The sequence below is a fragment of the Bombus bifarius genome, unplaced genomic scaffold (genome assembly GCF_011952205.1).
Source record: "Bombus bifarius isolate JDL3187 unplaced genomic scaffold, Bbif_JDL3187 scf7180000007979, whole genome shotgun sequence".
NCBI classification, from domain to species: domain Eukaryota; kingdom Metazoa; phylum Arthropoda; class Insecta; order Hymenoptera; family Apidae; genus Bombus; species Bombus bifarius.
In genome coordinates, this window is record NW_022884364.1 from 2,797,963 (window position 1) to 2,817,778 (window position 19,816).

At 35.7% G+C, this 19,816-nt stretch overlaps 4 protein-coding genes across 8 annotated transcripts in view; 2 read left to right on the top strand and 2 right to left on the bottom strand.

Moving 5' to 3' along the window:
* Positions 1-2,788, top strand: part of LOC117204750 (neuroligin-4, X-linked-like) — a 222,932-nt gene extending 220,144 nt beyond the window's left edge. Inside the window, exons 10-12 of the mRNA XM_033442473.1 lie at positions 185-315; positions 459-1,010; positions 2,512-2,788. Of these exons, the coding sequence (XP_033298364.1) occupies positions 185-315; positions 459-1,010; positions 2,512-2,583 (755 nt within the window). The 3' untranslated portion in view covers positions 2,584-2,788. The remainder of the gene's footprint in view (positions 1-184; positions 316-458; positions 1,011-2,511) is intronic.
* A 2,462-nt stretch (positions 2,789-5,250) lies between these two features.
* Positions 5,251-14,567, bottom strand: LOC117204751 (ras-related protein Rab6). Of its 2 annotated transcripts, none has more exons than XM_033442474.1 (6): positions 14,320-14,567; positions 13,607-13,665; positions 12,858-13,017; positions 12,574-12,779; positions 12,420-12,486; positions 5,251-9,613 (listed from the first exon to the last, which is right to left on the bottom strand). In XM_033442474.1, exons 1-6 carry the CDS (start codon positions 14,387-14,389, stop codon positions 9,540-9,542), a joined length of 636 nt encoding a protein of 211 aa, XP_033298365.1. In that variant the 5' UTR covers positions 14,390-14,567; the 3' UTR covers positions 5,251-9,539. The 2 variants fall into 2 exon arrangements, with proteins under 2 accessions (XP_033298365.1, XP_033298366.1); XM_033442475.1 differs by lacking the exon at positions 5,251-9,613 and adding an exon at positions 10,723-11,971.
* Positions 14,568-14,766: 199 nt separating this feature from the next.
* LOC117204653 (protein FAM8A1) overlaps positions 14,767-19,816 on the bottom strand; it is a 34,750-nt gene continuing 29,700 nt past the window's right edge. Inside the window, exons 1-6 of one of the 4 annotated variants that reach the window (XM_033442262.1) lie at positions 17,249-17,361; positions 16,249-16,454; positions 16,000-16,146; positions 15,636-15,756; positions 15,439-15,562; positions 15,018-15,375 (exon numbers count right to left, since the gene is read on the bottom strand). In XM_033442262.1, the coding sequence (XP_033298153.1) occupies positions 15,037-15,375; positions 15,439-15,562; positions 15,636-15,756; positions 16,000-16,146; positions 16,249-16,450 (933 nt within the window). In that variant the 5' untranslated portion in view covers positions 16,451-16,454; positions 17,249-17,361 and the 3' untranslated portion in view covers positions 15,018-15,036. Of the gene's footprint in view, positions 15,376-15,438; positions 15,563-15,635; positions 15,757-15,999; positions 16,147-16,248; positions 16,494-17,070; positions 17,171-17,248; positions 17,362-19,816 lie in introns of those variants that run through there. The other 3 variants (XM_033442261.1, XM_033442260.1, XM_033442258.1) reach the window with 3 other exon arrangements.
* The window catches only part of LOC117204651 (beta-arrestin-1), a 28,054-nt gene continuing 25,613 nt past the window's right edge, over positions 17,376-19,816 (top strand). The window contains exon 1 of the mRNA XM_033442245.1: positions 17,376-17,647. The gene's annotated coding sequence lies outside the window, so the exon portion shown is untranslated. The remainder of the gene's footprint in view (positions 17,648-19,816) is intronic.

Consider the following 19,816-nt stretch of genomic DNA (forward strand, 5'->3'; position numbering starts at 1 on the left):
CTGTTAATGTGGAAAGGTTCCGCTGAAAAGGCGGCTTTTCGAGGTTATCGCGCGAGTAGGTTGTACGCAGTTGCTCGCTCGTTTTCTCTAAAAAGTGACGTTCTCTTTCTCCGTCTGCGCCTACCAGTAGCACTCCTTTCCTTCGCTTTCGTTGACCCGGCTGAGACTTCATCCATGCTTCCAGAGATCAAGTCGAAGCTGAAGAACCACTACAGGGCGCACAGACTGTCGTTTTGGCTGAACCTTGTGCCTGACCTCCATAAGCCTGGCTCCGACGATGTTCCTAGATCGCATCATCTGCTTGACACTGAACAGGTACGTTCAACTCTATTTCCTTCTAGTTGGACATTGACCCTGAACAAATTTCTGCAAGTTTTTAAGAACAGATGACCCTTCCTCTACTTTGAAGCGACCTCCAGCTGTACACAGCATTTTTTATACACATTTATTTATTACAGGTGCCACCCAGGTTCATCCAGAGGATACCAACGACGACGCGGATGACTACGGTGGAGGTGACACTCGCGGAGAGGACGCAAAACGTCTCGACAGCGATACCAAGCGAGCTAGCCTTCGAAGATTCAACCATCCAACCGGAAGATGGGTTCGCAGCTTACTCCACAGCCCTCAGCGTAACCATAGCGATTGGCTGTAGCCTATTGGTCCTTAATGTTCTAATTTTCGCGGGTGTATACTATCAGCGCGATAAGAGCAACCAACATAATTGCTCAAAAAAACGTCAGGAGAATGGACAAATGCCTAACAACATTTGCGGAGATCTGGACACAAAGAGTGTCGAAAGACACCATATTCAACATATTCCGCCACCAGAGTTTGCAGATTTGCAGAACAATAGCTGTCACGTACCGATGCCACCTCCACCGCCGAAGAACACAAAACCGGGAAAGCCAGGACAGAATCTTATCATCAGTCCTAATCAACTTCAACAGGAAAGTATGGCGATGACTGGCACCGGGACGCTGAAGAAGGGTCACAATCATCAGCAACAGGTAATGGACGAGCTGAGAGTTTGACTCCACGAGCACCTTGTGAATGTAGCCGAACAGCTACGAACGACTGATAGTCACGTAAAGTTTAATTTGCACCGTACGCTCGTGCATTTGAAAGCACAGAATGGAAAAGGACTGTTAGCGTTTTAAGGAAATGTTCTGAAACCTTGTCGCGAATCTGTTGACAGTTCTGGTGAAACTGAAGAAGATAGGTGCATCGAATTTATTGCAAGACTGGGTTTCTTCATGTACGAGATCTGTCAAATGACGTCAAAACGTCGATCATTTCTTTATAATTGACAGAAGTAATGTTAATTCGCGACAATGCAAAGAACGAACGTTCGACGGTGCTTGTTGCTGACAAAATTATCCAAATCCCTTCGATGAAATCGCTCACGAACGTAAAATCTCGTGAGTCTGACTCCTTGTCCTTTTCTACTTACTCCGGTAAAACAAAGAGAAAGAAGAAAACCTTGCGACCAACTGCCGAAAAATCGTATAGTCTTCGATATATAATTAACGATGTCTAAGTAGAATCTTTGATCCTCGAGGAAACATTGGAACCGTTTCTCGACGATGGCTCAATCGTTCTCCCAGAAAGATTATTTCTCGAACGAACATCTTTTGTAACTTTTCACGGTCCAAAGAATTTTTTCTTCTTTCTGATCGAGGAATTGAACATTATCGAAGAATTCTGTTGAACGAAAACTAAAAGTATCTAATGAAAACCGCGAGGAGGTAAGCATTCTGTTTCTAAACAACGTTCACTTCGATATCAGGCAGAAAGAATGCACGTACGAGTCAAACTGGCTTATTTATACATCTATTCTTTCGACAAATGGTAGATTCTCGGCCAGATTTGCGATTCAGTGACTCGTGCGTTCGATTCCTTCTTCGTAGAATTAGAATTTCGAATAAGATCCATTTGCATCATCGACGAAATTTCCAGCAGACTATAAAACTTCCATTCTTTTCTTAAATTAAATTAGTTGAAGTACTTTCCACTGTCCCACGAGAGAAAGAAACAGAGCCTCGGAATCGATCGTTCGATTATCCGCGCTCTGTCACTGCCACGGTGAACGAGCTCATCTGGTGAAATTCAAAAAGCTGGAAGTAGTGTCGATCGGCCTAGATGCTCAATAAAAAGTTACAAAACAAAAGGAACAAACAAAGATAAAAAGAAATGGCCACCGATGACACGATGCAATTGAGATCTCGAATAGAACGGCGTGATAAGAGGGTTCTTTTTTTACAAACGTAAAAAACAGGAAGAAACGAGATCGTCTTATGATAGATGATTTATCGTTAAAACTATACAACAGCATACTGCCAAACAGTTGAAAGCGATACTTTTAACTTGGGATGCGAGTCAATACAAAGTGTCGATAATGCTACGATAGCGATCGCCTCAAAACGAAAAATCGTCGATCGTATGTACAGTCGCGATTCGAAAAAGAAAAATCGGGAAACGAGTGGTTTTTGGTCCAATTTTTTTTTTTAGATCGTGGCTACGTCAAACATTCTAGCGAAGCGTGGACGTACTGTACGAAAACAGAATGGGTTTAGACTGTAAATAATAATTAATTTAACTTAGTGGTTTGTCAAGTCGTTTGTGGCAAGAATTTTGTGGTGTATGAAACGACGAAGAAACGAGGAAACCGATTGTAATTGCACTTGTGTCGAGTAACAAGATGGTGTGTCAGCGTAGAAGCACTGGACGTAATTTTAAATTTGTATATAATTGACATTACAATAAACTGTGTAAACAATTACAATTATCTACGGTACAATTCATGTTTTCCTTTAACGAAATTATTTGCCTGCTATTAATTGCTACGGTAAATACGAGAAACCTTTTACTACGAACCCCAAAAAATCATTTATCTTCGCAAAAATGCGTATCTGAAGATTGATTAAAAACAGACACACAGAGAATAACAAATCGGAGCAATATTTATTGGAAAGCTATCCATAAAAGTGATCGGAAAAAAAAATAAATATTTAAAAAAAAATATTTCGATAGGAACGCACAGTCCATCAGTACTTCTATTTATGAAACGAAAATTCGAATAATGAAAGCGTGCATCGAAGGGACGATGAGGAATATTTGGACGAATAGCTCTTTAAAAAATCCCTGTCGCGTAAACGAATAAATAAATGAAAAAGCATTTGCGCTGCACGCTAATGATCAATCTCGAATATCCATACAAAATTCTCAATCAATTAAACAAACACGAATCGACGAATTTTTCCCCCAATGAAAAATCACAGATACGCGAGAGTGGGGCTATTATCGAGTAACCTCAAAAACATTTTAATCTCGAACATTTTCATGAAATGAATCGGGCATGAACGACTCATAAATACAAATTTTTATTCGTTTGTTCGTTTGAAGCTCCACTAATTGAATTGTATAGATTGGGATACAATTATAACAAGTTTGCAAAAATCTCGTAAGTTCGTTTCGAACCGTGACAAGGGCGTGCCTTTCGATGAGACACGGTACAAAAAAGATTGCTTTCGGTTTTCATTATCGCAACAGCAAACGAACGCTACACTGATCTCAGATATGCGATCTAGATCGTTCGTGCTTCATTAAATATAAATTGCATAAACTGAATGTACTAATTAAGCGCAAACAAATTGATAAGTCTGCAAAGAGGATTAGTGTGAATTTTTCTCTTGTAAATAATCTTCCTATGCTTCGATGAAACACATTCATTTGGATTTCCATAGAATTTAAGTGCCTTTTTGCCAAGATTATTTTGGTATGAATTCATACTTTCAACTAAATTTATTAAACCGCATAATACAATAAATCTTCATTCATTTCAATATTCCCATTAATTTAAATTAATATTTTTTTATCTCTTTATCCTCATGAACTGTTCTCGAAATGATAAAGCTTTATCAACATAGATCCTACAAATTCGGGCAGCCGTTTCTATCGAAAACCAGCTTTTTATCCCAATCAACGTGGATTACGTAAATTTTATTATACTCTTTATTTCCGACAAATGATTTTTATACACTGATTCACCGTTAAACTCGAAGCTCTCGCAATCCGAATTTTCATTCGGTTTGTACAATTCAATCTCTAACCGACTCTTGCCAACTTCCCATTTGAAATGCTCAAATTAATCAAGTTGCACTCCACCAAATTAAAACGCATTTTTTTTCTCCACGTTTCTTATAACTTCGTTTTTAATTAGCGGCAATATTTGCCAGACTTACCCAATTATTCGCTCTTCACTCAACTCACCAACGCGTTCATGTTGGCGGAAAAAGTTCCTCGGCGAAACGAAAGGTTGTTCGCAGGCTTTGGCTAATTATACTCTTATTCTGATTGAAATTAAATTTGATGGGAAAAAACGAGAAACAAGTGTATAAAAAAACGAGAGAGAGAGAGGAATTAAAGAATAGGCGTTCGCTCCTCACATTTTTACAAAACTTTTCGGTTAGTTGCCCCTATTGAGTCGAAACCTCATCAACTGGCTTCACTTTTATTCTCAAAGTTCCGATTACTGGAGAACCTCATTCACAAACCGAACCTCGAAACTTCGAAGGAACTCAAATTCATCTTCGATACCGCCATACCAATCCCTTCGACCGGATATACATCGTCACCGTATCCATGTTTATACCCTGCGAACAACCGAATGCGGGCTAACAAACATTCTCTTCGAAGTATACCGTGGCCTAACTACAAGTATCGCTGTAGTATTCGTTTACACTAGCGGTTCAATCAACCTATGGTACCATCGTAATTGCATTAAACAGGCTACCCAGTCTCCGGAAAGGTCTATCGTGATCCAGTGTGACGGATTACAGTCGAATGCGTTATGGATACGGAACGTCTGTTTTCGAGGAACTCCTAATCGGGCTGAGAAGATAACGCGAATATACTCTGATAGGATTGCTTGATTGCAGTGCTGTTACCTGTGATTAAATCACCATGCTAGGCTAATCGAATTATAGTGTCTCAGTCAGCGTGAGTATGTCATTGATTTATTGCGTTGAATCCCGGAAACCGGGCCGCTAGTGTGAACTTGGAAATCTTTGCACCTAATACGATAAAATGGAAAATAATCGGAGGAATCATCTCCTTAATTTGGATCGTTGCTTTCTAACCAGCGTTACACATTCGTTGCTTAAAGTCACATTCGGTCTTCGATTGTTGGGATAAAATGATTGCGGCTTCGAAGGAACTATGAGTCGAGGAGGTTGAAATTAATCAATAGAGAGTAGAACACATATTTTACTCATATCCAATCGAACACAAACGGGTGTATCGAATTCTTAAGCGAAGCGTGCTACAGTGTTTTATTCACAGAAGAAACATAATGTTCGGTACGACCGATTAAACTGTATAAAACAAACGCATCCTTCTTTATCGCAGTCCTCCTCTGATCTCGGTTCGTTGTAGCACGGAGAAACGACGACACGTGTCCCCTAATATTAAATACGATACAATCGGTGTGTTTGTACGTGTGTGTGTGTATGCAATTGCTACAGCTACACGTAGCTTCGAAGCTAAATGAGAAATATCACGATTTACTACTCGTTATTTACGTACTTCGATATTGCGCTATAGCAAATGAGGGAAACAATAAAAGATCCCGAACTTGTCCTCGGTATCCATTTCTTTCGCCTCTTCGACGAATCCAATCGCGATAGTTATAATAATATAATACGTGTACATTGCTTATAGATGATGTGAGCCATAAATGCACTTTTAGTCTTCCGGTTTGATCGGGATGTTCATGCGCGTATGTAGAACGATGCAGGTACAAACGCGAAGGAGCTGTTGTCGGTCGTCGATCAATTTCCCTTACATCGATCTCGAATGAATCAAGAATCTCTGGTGTTTATTTTCAATTATATTTCTGCAAGATCTCGTTTTATCACGTTAAACAAAAGCGTACATTAGTTTCTATTTTATATTAAATATGTCGGAGAAACTTAAAGCCTTGAAACATTTAACCCTTCGAGTCTCGGATTTTCATTTCCTTTCGAACGAAGAATAATAGGAATCAAGGAAACATTCTACTATAAGTACCAAATTATCATATAGAGACAGAAAATCTAATATACAGAAAAGATATTCCCACAAATTCCCTACGTCGAAGACTATATCATGAATTCATAATGTTGGATTCGTAATGTTTTACAAAAAGATCCATCACAAGAATTCTACAGCCTCGATGACTGGAAGGGTTAACTTTACAATTAATGAATATCGCACCCTACTGCTACGTTAAGATTGACAATTTAATTGCAAAAAGACGATACAGCGAATACCTCTATTTAACTAAGAAACATCGGCTACAATAACATTACCACATAACGCGGCTGCCTTGCAAATTACATTCACAAGAATCCTCCGAAACGCTACAAATCATTATTACTACTAGATTATCAAATCTCCGTTAACCCTTTCGCTACGAAGAGCAACCACGTTACAAAACCGAATGTTTCCTTCCTCGTACTAATATTATTTCAAATAATACAACGTAATTCCGTTTAATTAGGACTATCTCTTAAATAAAATGCAAGCTTGATAAAAGAAAATATAAGATCTTATGAAATCTGGATACTTTTTTCGTCTTACTAAATAATTCTAATAAACGTATTCCATCCCTTACACAAACATTTGTCAATACTTTCGTAGATGTGTTTCACGCAATCACCAATTATCTTAATTGTCAAATCACGCTTGAGTGACTCGATACAATAACGTAACGCTTCGACGAAATTCGTGACAATATTTTTTATTTAATCGGCAATACTCTCGTGGCGAAAGGATGGAACCGTAACCGAAAAGATCTCACTGTGCCCCAACGAAACAAGCACCGTGGATTTTTGAACGATCCATCGATCGCGTTGTTTCCAATGACAGATCGTTCCGACTAGATCGACGTATCTCTACATTCGTTCGCTTCGCCAGCGTGGAGGAGACAATCGCTGCAGCCGCGTGGAGATCGAGAGGACTTCCTTTAGTTACATCGGAAGTGCGCCCCCTGACGAGCGTTGACGCGTCCTCTTTCTCCTTAGGCATGAACATCGCGAACTAGGCGATAAAGATTAAAACGATTACAGCAAAGTTATTCCCCTCGTACGGAAATGTCTAAGGGAATCTACCCTACGTCGAGCTACGGCCGTATTTTCGGTCGAGGAGTCTGCAGCCGAGTGTCTTCTCCGCGGAACACGAGGCCGAATGAAAGAAAAATATACGCTCGGCATGCACCAACGAGAAGTCAAATGGTACGAATCCTTTCCCCAACCGACATTTTTAGGCGCTTTTTAGACTATTCCATATCCATAGCTTACAATACATTCTTCAACGAGAATATGTTTTTCCCGGATAGAAAGTATCGAACGTAATAAGGTATCTTCGACCTCTCCAAAACGTAAACTTTCTTTGGGATTCGTACCACAAAACTTCTGGATGTTCGTACGCTGCAATACAAGACACGGTGCGAATCAACGCTACACGACACGTTATTACACAAGGGGCTGCGCTAGAGAGACAGTTTAACGTTGAGAAGAAACGGTGCTAGTGCACGTAGAGCTCGCGATAAGCACGGCGGATTAATGAATTACATATCACTTAATTTCTGTTTCATGTTTCGCTCTTTTTCCATCGTTTTCTTCAAATAGAAGCCTTATCACATCAATGTTCAACGACGACGCCAGAGGAAACTACGCTCGTTCGCGACTTCAGTCACGTGGCAAGCGGAATTTTCTCATCCTTGCATTTTCTTCACAGATGCGTCTACCGTTTCGTTTTTTCTAAATTCTAATTAGCAGATGTAAAATTGGCCCACTTCCTTCATGGCACACTCGATTATCGCTGACAGAACACTGAATGTCGCGCTCGAACCAATTTACCCGCGAATTTTCCGACTTCAACCGCTTCGTTAACGAGGCTGTCGCAACATCTTTTCCTCCAAAGCGCTTCATGTTATGCCTGGCACAGTACAGTATTAGTATTATAGCTCGAGTATATTTCGTTTCGTTTTATTCGATTCTGATTAAACAACGGCGTGCTCAAAAGCGTTCAGTCTCCTCGATAAAACACGAGCAATTTCGTCGCTCGACGCTCGTCACACGTCGTGACACACGAGACAGGTTCATGAATTGATGCACAATGCACACACTTTTTTCCATACTGATTTCTACGTTTTAGTCATTTACGCACTTATTTGTGCATGTGTGTTTGTGTGTATCTCGTTAGAAAGAAGACGCAACTCTAATTTTCCTTTTAAACTGAAATACCGATTCTCTTTCATCTATGATCTTTCATCTAACCTGCTGAAACAATCAACAAATTTCATTGGTTCGAAAGATAACGCACTGAAAGACAAAAATTGAATAGTTACACAAGTTAATAATTATATAAAATGGCGAGTGAACGATTGAACACATTTCATTCTTTTCCCAAATTATTCTCTTCAACGTGCGTCTTCTTCCTCAATTTATGAACGGATCGCATATCGAGTCGCTCGCTTATTTATCAAGAAATATTGAAAAATGTCTATAAAGATGGTTAATTATGATTACAATATTATAAACCTTGAACAATCCACCATCGAACAAACTTGCCAATAACATGTTCTACGTGTGAGTAATAATTTTCGCAAATGATCCGGAAACAGACCGTTCGATCATTCGATTTCATCGACTATCTTGTAAACTAATAAAACGTTTTACTTTCAGTCGTTTTCGTTAAGGTCTAGAATATCTCTGTCTAAAAGACTCTCGTCTAAGCTTCTCGGTGTCTTGTGCGTGTTGAGTAGATTTTACCTCGAAAATCGCGATCCAAGGAAACGATGATAGGATGAGCAAAGAACGTTGTTCGGAAGAAATTGATGGCATCTCGACCTCTCGAGTCGGCTAAGCTCGACGAAATTTGATGGAAAAGTAAAAATAGTAATGTCGATGTACTTTTTATTTATTGAACGATTCGCAACATCAAGAATCGTGATATGTACAATCTCACAGAAAAGCTGTTTGCATATTGCTTCGATCGCTTAACGACGCATTGAATGATATTCTAACGAGCATGGAAGAGCCATCCTATCATCGTGATGTAGCTATTACATCGGTCATTCGTTTGATGGAATTTTTTATTTTTTTTTCTGAACGACGTCTATTTGCGGTTCACACCGTAATGTGTAAAGAAGATCGCTAGTTCTCGTCGAAGAGTGTCTGGCGGGTACAACAACATAACAACGTGCACTATAACCGTACGAAGCTGTTCTCGGAGTAATATGAATCATAGCAAAACGCTCAGTTAATCACGCTATAGTTAAACGACTTAAATGAGACTGATTGGGACAGAAGTAGTCGGTAGTAAGAACGGTGTCAATGAAACGTTTTGTGCCTTCGTCGCGCGTTAACTTATGGGCCACGATGTAGACATCAGAAGAAGCCAGCATCTTGTTAATAGTACGTGATGATTTTTGGTTCGTATCAGAATGTCTCAAGGAGTTAGCATTATTAGCTGCACATTGATAAACCACCTCCCTAGCAAATGCAGCCGCTCTCTCCCTCCGATTCGGAGCCGTTCTGCATCGGTGATTGATTCTGCAAATCGACAGCTGCTTTCGTGTGTTAAGGCGTTATCACAGTAACCATTCGATTGCCATTAATATTCAGCTATTAATTCATTAAAAAAAAAAGGGGGATCAGCATGTCGATCAATTTTCGTATCAATCTTACAAATTCGTGTAAATTCTAGGAAACTGCTAAACCCTAAAAAAATCGTATTAATAGATTTGAACGATTCCTTGTGTTTAGGCAGTATGCTGGGTCATTATATCAGATTTAGAAGTTTTACAAAGAATTTCTCAAGTGTCTATACGATTTTTGACTCTGGATATCGATCGAAAATTTAGTCCCATTGAAGTTTGAGTCAGTAAATTTTTCTTTTTCCGAAAGCTAGGATAGATGGTATTCAAAAAGCATATAAAATTTAAGTAGTTTAAAAACGGGACGGAGCATTCCCTAACATTAATAACCGTGAAATTTTACAGCCACAAAGCACCTTAATTAGAAATTATACAATGAGTGCTATCTCTCACATCCTCACGATATGATACAAAGCATTGTATATGTAGGAAAAATAGAGGCAAAGTGAAATATTCTGTATATGCCAATAACTAATTGTTCAAGTATGTCATAAATTATGATCAGCTATTATCACTTGTCAGCCCGACTGTTCATTGAGTACATTAATCATAGTCGTTATCGGAGTTTTTAACGTTTTATAAACAAAATAATAATTTTTCTAGCCAGATAAGCAAGTAATTATCAGTATTTTAGGTCATTGTTCAAATTATATGGAAGTATATTTAGCTAGCTTTATTTTCTTTCTACAAAGCTGATAGCAGAGCACAGTAAAAACTATAGAAAATACTACAAAGGCGACAGACTTTTTATATTAGATATCTTATAAGACAAAAAATGTATAATGCAACATAAAATAAAATAGAATTGCTTCTGTTATTTGTGTGGTTTTTGTATCATTAAACTTTAAGTGTTTCACTTTGTCCCTATTTTTCCTATATGTATATAAACCCTAATTAAAATATTATACAGCTAAAAATGAGACTTATACAATAATTACGAAATAAGGAAATATGTATAACGAGGAAAAATGGCAAGAACAAATTATGGTTCATAAAAAAAATCAATATAAAAAAAATAATAATGCTATTAGGTGTTTTTATATAAATAAAATATTACAATAATTATTAACAAAAATATCATAGTATTAGGTATAATAGCATTCTGTCTATCCATATCCCAAATTTTAAGTTAATATATACAAATTCAATTCTGTCAAAGCTTCTGAAAATGATTTGATCTATCTAAATTTCTTTCTTTCCTTTTTTTTTTTTTTTGCTTTTGTATGTGTATATATAAATGAAATATTCAGTTCCAAGTATATATAAATAATACTTCAATAGGAAATGCAACATATTAATTTATGCAGTGATTGTTCCAAATCAAGGAAAACCATTATACATGAGCAATGTTTTCTTAAAATATTTATAAAAAATGAGATATCGTTAACTACTAATTTTGTATCGTTGAAATTATTTTTCTCCTTATGTTCATTCACAGTACGCTCGCAGGTACATATTATACGAGTTGCCTTTTATACTAAATCGGTCCACATTTCAATCCAGTGCATCCATAAATATATAAGATTTTTATTGCTCGCGTTTGCAACCAGTTCAGATCGATAACGAATTGTAGTTGACTATTACTTTGACTGCATTTACGCAATACGTAATTACATGATTTCAACATTAGTTTATCGCGTATTGCAACTTATATATACATGACGATAAATACATATGTAGTATATATATAAGTGCACCATATATCATGCAATTGCAGCACTGATCATGCATACGACTAGTATTTCATTCAAATTCTTTTTTATCAGAATGCAAAATATAAAAAAAATGTAATTACTTAAAATTACAAATATTCGTAACAAACAAAATATCTGTTATAAAAATTATTTGTCGATTAAGAAAATGTTCGAAGCACTATCTAGGATGACGATTATTACCTACCGACACGTCAAAAAAGCAAGCGGCTCTGATGAAGTACAAGAGTTTAAATGAATTAAATTATGTTGATGATTTACTAGTACACACAAACACGTTATTGTGTAAAAGCAGTCTGCTTAAGCTACCGTGGGATATTTATTTTTTTCACAAAAAACCATTATAGCTCCTCAGTACAGTGCTACTCCTTTTCACATTATAAACTGTGAAAAGGGTGCAGACTGAATATCACTGTCCTAGCATTGAAAGTTTAATTTATAAATTAACTTATATCAGTGTGTTGTCTACCATTAGGCTGATCGGTGGTTTAACATGCACAACTGCTCTCCGATGCTTTCAGTTCAATTGGTGTGTCCTTCAGAACTACTTCTTGCACTACAGGTTTAGCAACACATTAAGGAAAACACAAAAAGATAACGGAAAAAACCAAAACTGTTAATAATGTTAAAAAATAATGTTAAAAGTAATGGATTCAAAACGATACTTAGAAAATTAATAATGGTTATGTAAAATTTAAAACTATATAACATACATATTTAATTATTCTAGAAAATTGATAAAATATTATTGTAAAATATATCTGAAATTTAAATAACCAATAAAGTTTCTATAAAATATATTGAAAGATTACTTTGATACACTGGTCAAGTAATCTTGAAAACAAATGATATTCAAACCATGTTAACAAATAAAAACAGAATAAAGATCAAGGATATAGGACATATTTCTTAGTGCTATATTTGAAGAAAGAAAAATCCCTGAAATATGATTATGTATATGTACCATGCAAATGTGCACATTACGTATCTTACATAAAGGATACTGTCTTCAGGTGGCTTATTTTCAGTGGAATCCATGCCTGGTAAAGCTGCTGCTACTCTTCTAAAGAGCTGGTCAATGAATAGAATAGAATTAATATATTACAATTTTAATTAACATAGCAAAGAATAAATGTTTATTAAGCAATAGAAACTTACCTGTTTCACATTATATCCAGCTTTAGCACTAGTCTCAATAAACATTACATTTAACTCTTTAGCTTTTCGTTCACCTTCTTCCATTGAAACTTGTCTTTTATCACCCAAATCTGTTTTATTACCCACTAACATAATAATTACATCACTTCCTCTTTCAGTCCGTACATCATCAATCCATTTTGATGTTTGATGAAATGAGTTTGCATCTGTATATATAGTTCACTTGAGCTCATGGTATAACATGACATAGTCTACACTTTATCTCTATTTCAAATTAAACTTACTAGTAATATCATACACCACCACTGCAACAGTAGAATCTCTGATATAACTAGGTATCAAAGATCTAAACCGTTCTTGGCCTGCAGTATCCCATAGCTGTAATCTTACAGTTCTATCCTCCAGATACATAGTTTTGCTTAAAAAATCTATACCTATTGTAGCCTGTAATAAATAATATAGTATTTTATTGTAATTTTCCATATAAAATCACTTCATTATACCTACAATATTTTAATTAAAACTAATAAATTTCATATTTTAATAAATTCACAAAATAGAAGTAATAATACTTCATGATAATCTTATGATATTCCTACATTTTATTTCTTTAATGTTATCTATTAGAAAAAATCAATGTCTTGGCCCCCCTATTGTCTCTCCTCACTGATAATTGATACTGTCCATTTTATATAACAAAAGTGTAAGACATATAAAAATCATAACTACAATAAAATAAAATGAAAAAAAAATGAAAGATAAAGATATGGATGAAAGTGCAAATTTATGACATTCTTATAAGATCATTGGAAAATATGCCAATGAGATATGGATAATCTCAGAAATTTAGATTGTAGGTTGTGTGGTAAAAGAGAAAATTAAAGAACTGTTATATTTAAATATTTATAAGATAACATATTAGTCTATGTACCTAGAGAAATTAATTTGTTATTTGGTATTTATTTAAGACTATACGTGAATTTTATGACATATGTATAAATATATGTATACCACAAAACCAATAATTTCATACCTGATACGTGTTGTCAAAGCTGTCATACATAAACCGTGTGATAAGAGAAGTTTTTCCAACTGCAACATCAAATCACACGATTAATGGAAAAAATGTACTATTATACGTTTAAAAAATCAAAATATAAAATAGAATATAGTTGTACAGAATGTAGTTCAGAAACATACATGATAATGAATTATTATTATAAATTTAAATAATATTGTAGCCATTTCTAAAAATATATAATTCATAACAAAATTTCTATCTTCCCTTAGATAAAATATAAATTATTGAAATTTATTCACTGTGATTAGATTTTACAATATTGCGGTATATCGATATAGTCTGCAATCGTTTAAAATGAAACAAATATATAAAACAGCGATACGAGATTAACTGCATAAATAATGAATTTTAATGGTTAATAGACATTTTTTATGAAAATGATGGGATTGTACAACTAGGTAGATATAAAATTATGGGTATTGTTAAGACTAAATGCAATTTTAGGATGGTGATAACAAGAACGACGCCAAATTCGATCGCAACGATAAAGTTGCACAGTGACCAGAAATATTGATCTATAACCTAGAACGGTCATCATTGGAACTGATACATACGACAGAAAATATGGTATTTGATACACGAGAAATCATCAGCAAGATAAAACGGACATGTACATCAACAATATTGATCCAAAATCAACGGAAGTAGATTTAGAAAATACATACCGCTCTGTTCACCGAGAAAGACAAGCTTAAATTTACGCAACGGGTTTCCAAAATCACCCGAAGACGACATTTTCTTCGTATATTAGAACTACTACGCGGTGGATTATAAGTACTAAGCACACGTGAATAACTTAATTGATGCAACGAGTCATTAATTTTCACGAGAAATCATCTAACTTGACAGGTCGCAAAGCCACTCCTTCCTTCACTTGTAGGGTAGCCACGTTTAACTGGGAAGTGACGTCATTGGTTAGTTGTTAGTCTTGCTAGTTTCTAATCTTATTCCTCTAGATGGCGCCAAAAAATTTAAAATACATCGAAAAAATTTTTTTCTGTTACTGAAGATTTCCACAAAAATGTTTCTATAATAATTTCGCAAATGTTATAAAAACAATATGTTAAAAAATTATTAATGTCATATGTGTGGGGATTCAAGAAGCTTGAAAATAAATTACAAAATGTTTTATTAGTAACTGTGTTAGATAAAATCTGTACAATCTCAATGGTACAAGTCTCAAGATAATTAAGTTTTGTTTCTCAAACAATTGGTAAATTTATGTTATCCAGAAATTGTAAGATTTCTCGTAATACATCTAGAAAAATACTTCGTAGTATTGCGATAATCGATTTGTTTAGTTGAACGATTATATACATATTAGATACGCTTGTGCACACACGATATATACATACAATGTAGGTATACTTTTTTTGATCTTTTTATTGTTGATGAAGTCTATTATTATTTAAATTCCTATGAGGATCTTCAACCACAATGGAATTACAAAGTAGATCATAAACAGTTCTGTTAAACCTGAAGAAAAATAAGGCAAAGCATATAGGAAATAAAAATGCTAAAATCATATTCTTCACAACTGATCTTCCAAGTGCTAGTGGTAAACCTAAATCTATTCCTGGTGAAACAAGTACAACGTCAGGATCATCAGGTCTATCAACAGGTGTAACACTACGGCACTGAACTACCTTTAATCCCATCATGAATTTTCCAGGTGTTGCACCGCCAATACGACCATTTACACCATGTTGAAGCCAAAATGCCTAAAAAGATGTTTTCATTAAGCATTCATTACTTGTATTATTCTCTATCAATAATATACATACCTCAAAAATGCACACTATTACACGATGAATTATTTCTAGTATTAATATGCCATATGTCATTTCCAAAGCCATTTTATAATCAATTCTCAAGTTTGCTCGTACCAAGTCTAGATCATCTATATCTCTAAAATAAGATAGGATGATGGCAAGTCAAAGAAAGATGAAACTATAAAGAGAAAAGGATTAATCATACATACATGAAATCAAAAACATCTATAGCAATGAAAGTAATGGAAAACTTCAAAAGAAACAACATTATTGTATCTATAAATTCTGCTGCAAATCTCTTCCATATTGGAGGTATACGGTATTCAAATCCTGAAAAAATCGTTTTCTTAAATCTTAATGGAAAAGATAATCATGACATTAGATGATACAGATGAAAATGTATGTTTCAAAAATACTGCATTATGCGTAGCTATTTAAAGACACATAAATCAGCCAAACATTTTGAAAACAATTATATAAAATGCAGTACTTTTGTAATAAAAGCACATATAGTACTAGCTGAACCTCTGTTGGAATGTGATGGACACAGGAGATATCGTTATGACCTTCTACCTTCAGCTCCAGGAGGCTGGAACGGAGGTCCTACATAATCTTGCGGCCTTCTTTGTCTGAGTGGATCGTTTTCCTGGCCATTCGTGTCAACAATTAACCTATGTGTATTTGCTACATTTGATACTTGTGATGAGAATGATGGTACACCTATAATTATTCTATTTTATAGAATAATTTTGCTACATTGAGAATTCATAGTAACTTGTAAATTACATGCTTCATGAGATGACAGCAATGTGACAATCTTACCAGATGATGGGTTTATTATTTGTCCAGACATTAAATAATATGGAAACATTGCAGCCATGCTTTGCCAAGCATAGGCTTCATGTAACCATTTTTCTAATTTTTTAAAATATTCCGAACGTTCTTCGGCAGCTATCATTCGTAGTTGGTCTTTATTTTCGCTAGATTTATCCTCTTTTGTATCTTCATTTTTGTCATCTGCCATATTGCTGTTTCGTAAAATCGTATCAAATAGAAATATTATCAACCTGCTCGAAGGAATAGTTTTGTTTTAAGATTATATAGTATGGTACAAGTTGGTTTGTTTAAAATAACAAATAATAATGCTCGGTAATTATCAGTAAGAATAATTTATATTCACGCGAAATATTAATTTTCGCACGCAAAATAGCAGACTAACATAAAAATAGTGAAAAGTCAGCCCACAACATTAACAATAAATAGGTGAAACAATCATACGCCTACTTTACACGTAATTCTTGCTCTTTACATTGGAGAATGATAGCTTCGAATAAAATTTTGCGTATTTGCTTAAAGCTGACGTGTATAATAACAAATAGATGATCATTGATTTTTTAAAAATTCACTAGTAATGTCATAAAAATGTTATCGTAACAATATTACATGATCCTTAACGTATTTTCTTCTTAAATTTAACGCTCAAAGAATCGTTAAAAAATTGTTATTGACAAACATTTATCTCGTCCAATCGAATTCATCAACACGTTACAACTAAATAAAAATACAAGTCGTATAAATGCTACTATAAGATGCTTTGTATATGAATCAAAATGAAAGGTTATTATAAATACGTAAAACGCATACAATTGTGACCTATTAAAACATTTCATTTATAAAAATGCATCTTTAAAGAAACAACTGAACTGAACAAGTTACAAAATCGAGCATAATCTATGTAAAAGAATCCTAATAAACGCAATACTTTTATTCGATGAATATAAATTATACAGAAAATTCGTATAGAAAAAGATAATATGAACACCTTGATCACGAGAAGCCGGAGAGACGAAACGTAGGAAATGAAAAGTACCGAATAGAAATAAAAAGTTACTACTCGCTGGCAGAACTGAATTGCAGGAACTAAAAACTCTAGTATGCTTCCCAAACCAGGTGGCAGTGTGCGGTAGTTCGCATTGCGGCGCTAGCTTCTCAGGGCATGACGTACTCGAAGCATTCGTGCAGTAATCACGGTCAGAGAACGTTTCTGACGACTCGCCTCTTTCAGTATTTCACGTTTACGAAATAAATAAGAGCGTAACGGATAGGTGTCGTGAAGCAGTGTGTCGTGCTGATTAGCTGTGTTCAATTATAAGCATTAAGAGTGACAGTTTGATCTTGTCTTGAACAGGGTGTGGGCCACGACGCCAGAAGAAACATTTAGGTAAGATCATCTTAACTTTGATCGTGTAATAACATTTTCCTTGGTTATATTACCGAGCACTTAACCGGAAGGTAATATATACGTAAGATAACTAACAATTTTTCGAAAAACACGGTATTTTTCGTAGAAAAATCGAGTTACGGTGATTCCTCAGTCACGCGTCAATTCGGTGGAATGTCGCGCTAGAATTCTGAGAATATAAGCGGTGAGTTACAATGAAAAATCGAATCTCCCTCTTTCACCGACGCTGTAAACAATTACTTAAACGCGGCACACATTTCCCATTGTCTTGAAAACCCGTATTTGACCGTTGTTAGCATATTATTCACCAATGAAGAGTATCAATGAGTTAGACTAGCGTGTGAAGATCGAAAATTCGATTTAGTTCCAATTCCAAAGCAGAGGTTAAGTTATAGTTGGAAATAACCTATCAAATATACACCTTTATCAAAGACACTAAGATGAAACATACGCGATGCTCCAAATCGGAACACACAGCGTAGAATAACCGCAGAGAATATTAAAAAGCATAAGTTCGATTGAAATTCTATGATTACGAAAAGCAATTCGTGATCCACGTGCTGTGCGAGTTGCGTGCGTGTGCTCTAGCGAGGAATAAAAAAGCCGTTGGTAAACGAGGCCGACAAACATCTAGATACACGCGTGATGTTGCGTCAATATTTCAGGACAAATCGGCCGAATAAGATTTAACCGGCAATGTTGCGGATCACTTAAATCCCCTCTCGCGGGTTAGAATAAATGCAGTTTTCCATCGATCCGTTTTTAGTAGATACTCTATGGCTATATCTCGTGGGAATCTTCTCGATACCTATTATGGAAACGCGTTGCTCTTGATGGAGTGTCCCGCGTTACAAGAAAGGAGTACAGAAAAAAGGGAAAAGAAACGATTGAGGAAAGGAAAGATACGAAACGATATATGAAAAAAACGTTGGTTGATTTGGTAGGATGCGTACGAATAAAAGATAAAGCTTCCCCCAAATCACGCATGAGGTGAACGGCCGCAGGCATACTGAATCTCATTCACTCGTCGTAAGCACCTTTACGTTTTCGGAACCGGTTGCGTCGAATTTATGGGAAAATGGCCGGGCACCGTGGGAGCCTGTACGTCTTGTGCGGCTTTTCTCAGTCTGCTATCGCTCGTTCTTTTAATCTGAGCCGGTCGAACGCGGACAACGTCGCGGCATACCGCATCGCATACTAATTTCGCCGCGTCCCGGTCAAATTAAATGCGCTTCTACACGCGACACGTTTCCGGTTCCGCCGACATTTCGACAGCTCTGCGAGTGTCATTAAAAACTATCGTCGGTAAAACTAAGGTTTCTGCTTTATTCTTTTAACAAATGTATCTCTTTATATTTTGAAAGTAAACACACGAACTTCGATTGCATAAGTGTAGTTGTTTCTTATACCTTCCTGTCTTTTCCGAATTATCGATCGATGAAAATCGGCGATTTTTCGCCGTTTGATCAATGTGTTTCTCGATAACCACTGTTTCCGTTGATTGAGTTCTCTGGCGCAGGGGAAGCTCACGATAACACAAATTGCCCTACTCGATCGTGCAACAACGCTAGCAGCTTGCAGCAACATTCCAAATCTCCTAATCCACTGTATACGGAAACATAAATAAATGTGATGACTCGATTAAAAATTGTAAACGGAAAAGGAAATGTAACGTAAAATTTTGTTATCATAGATGTGTGCAAAGTAATAGCACTGCATAAATTTATACATTACTACGTATAAAGATAAATACTTTATCATTGATCATGCAATCTGTGTCATAAAGCTGATACAACCGAAGGTTCGAGATAAAATATTTCCTTTCCTTTTACAGCTGTATTTGATTCGTATTGTAATATCTTTTCTATAAATGAATTTCGAGTTTAATCACGCGGCTTTAATTTTTCGAACGTTATCGGTCGCGACAATATATTTTCCACCATATTGCCGGTGAAACTGCAGTTATTTGTGATCATCGATTATTAATAATCGTCACGGAGAAACAATGACGGTTTCCATTCTACCAGTGCAATCGAATCGTAAATTCATATTTCCATAGTTTCATACAATTTACAGACAGACGTTGCTTTTCACCGACCTAATATAAGTAATCTGTCCGCGTGTAATTTATTCGCGTTGATTATAAAT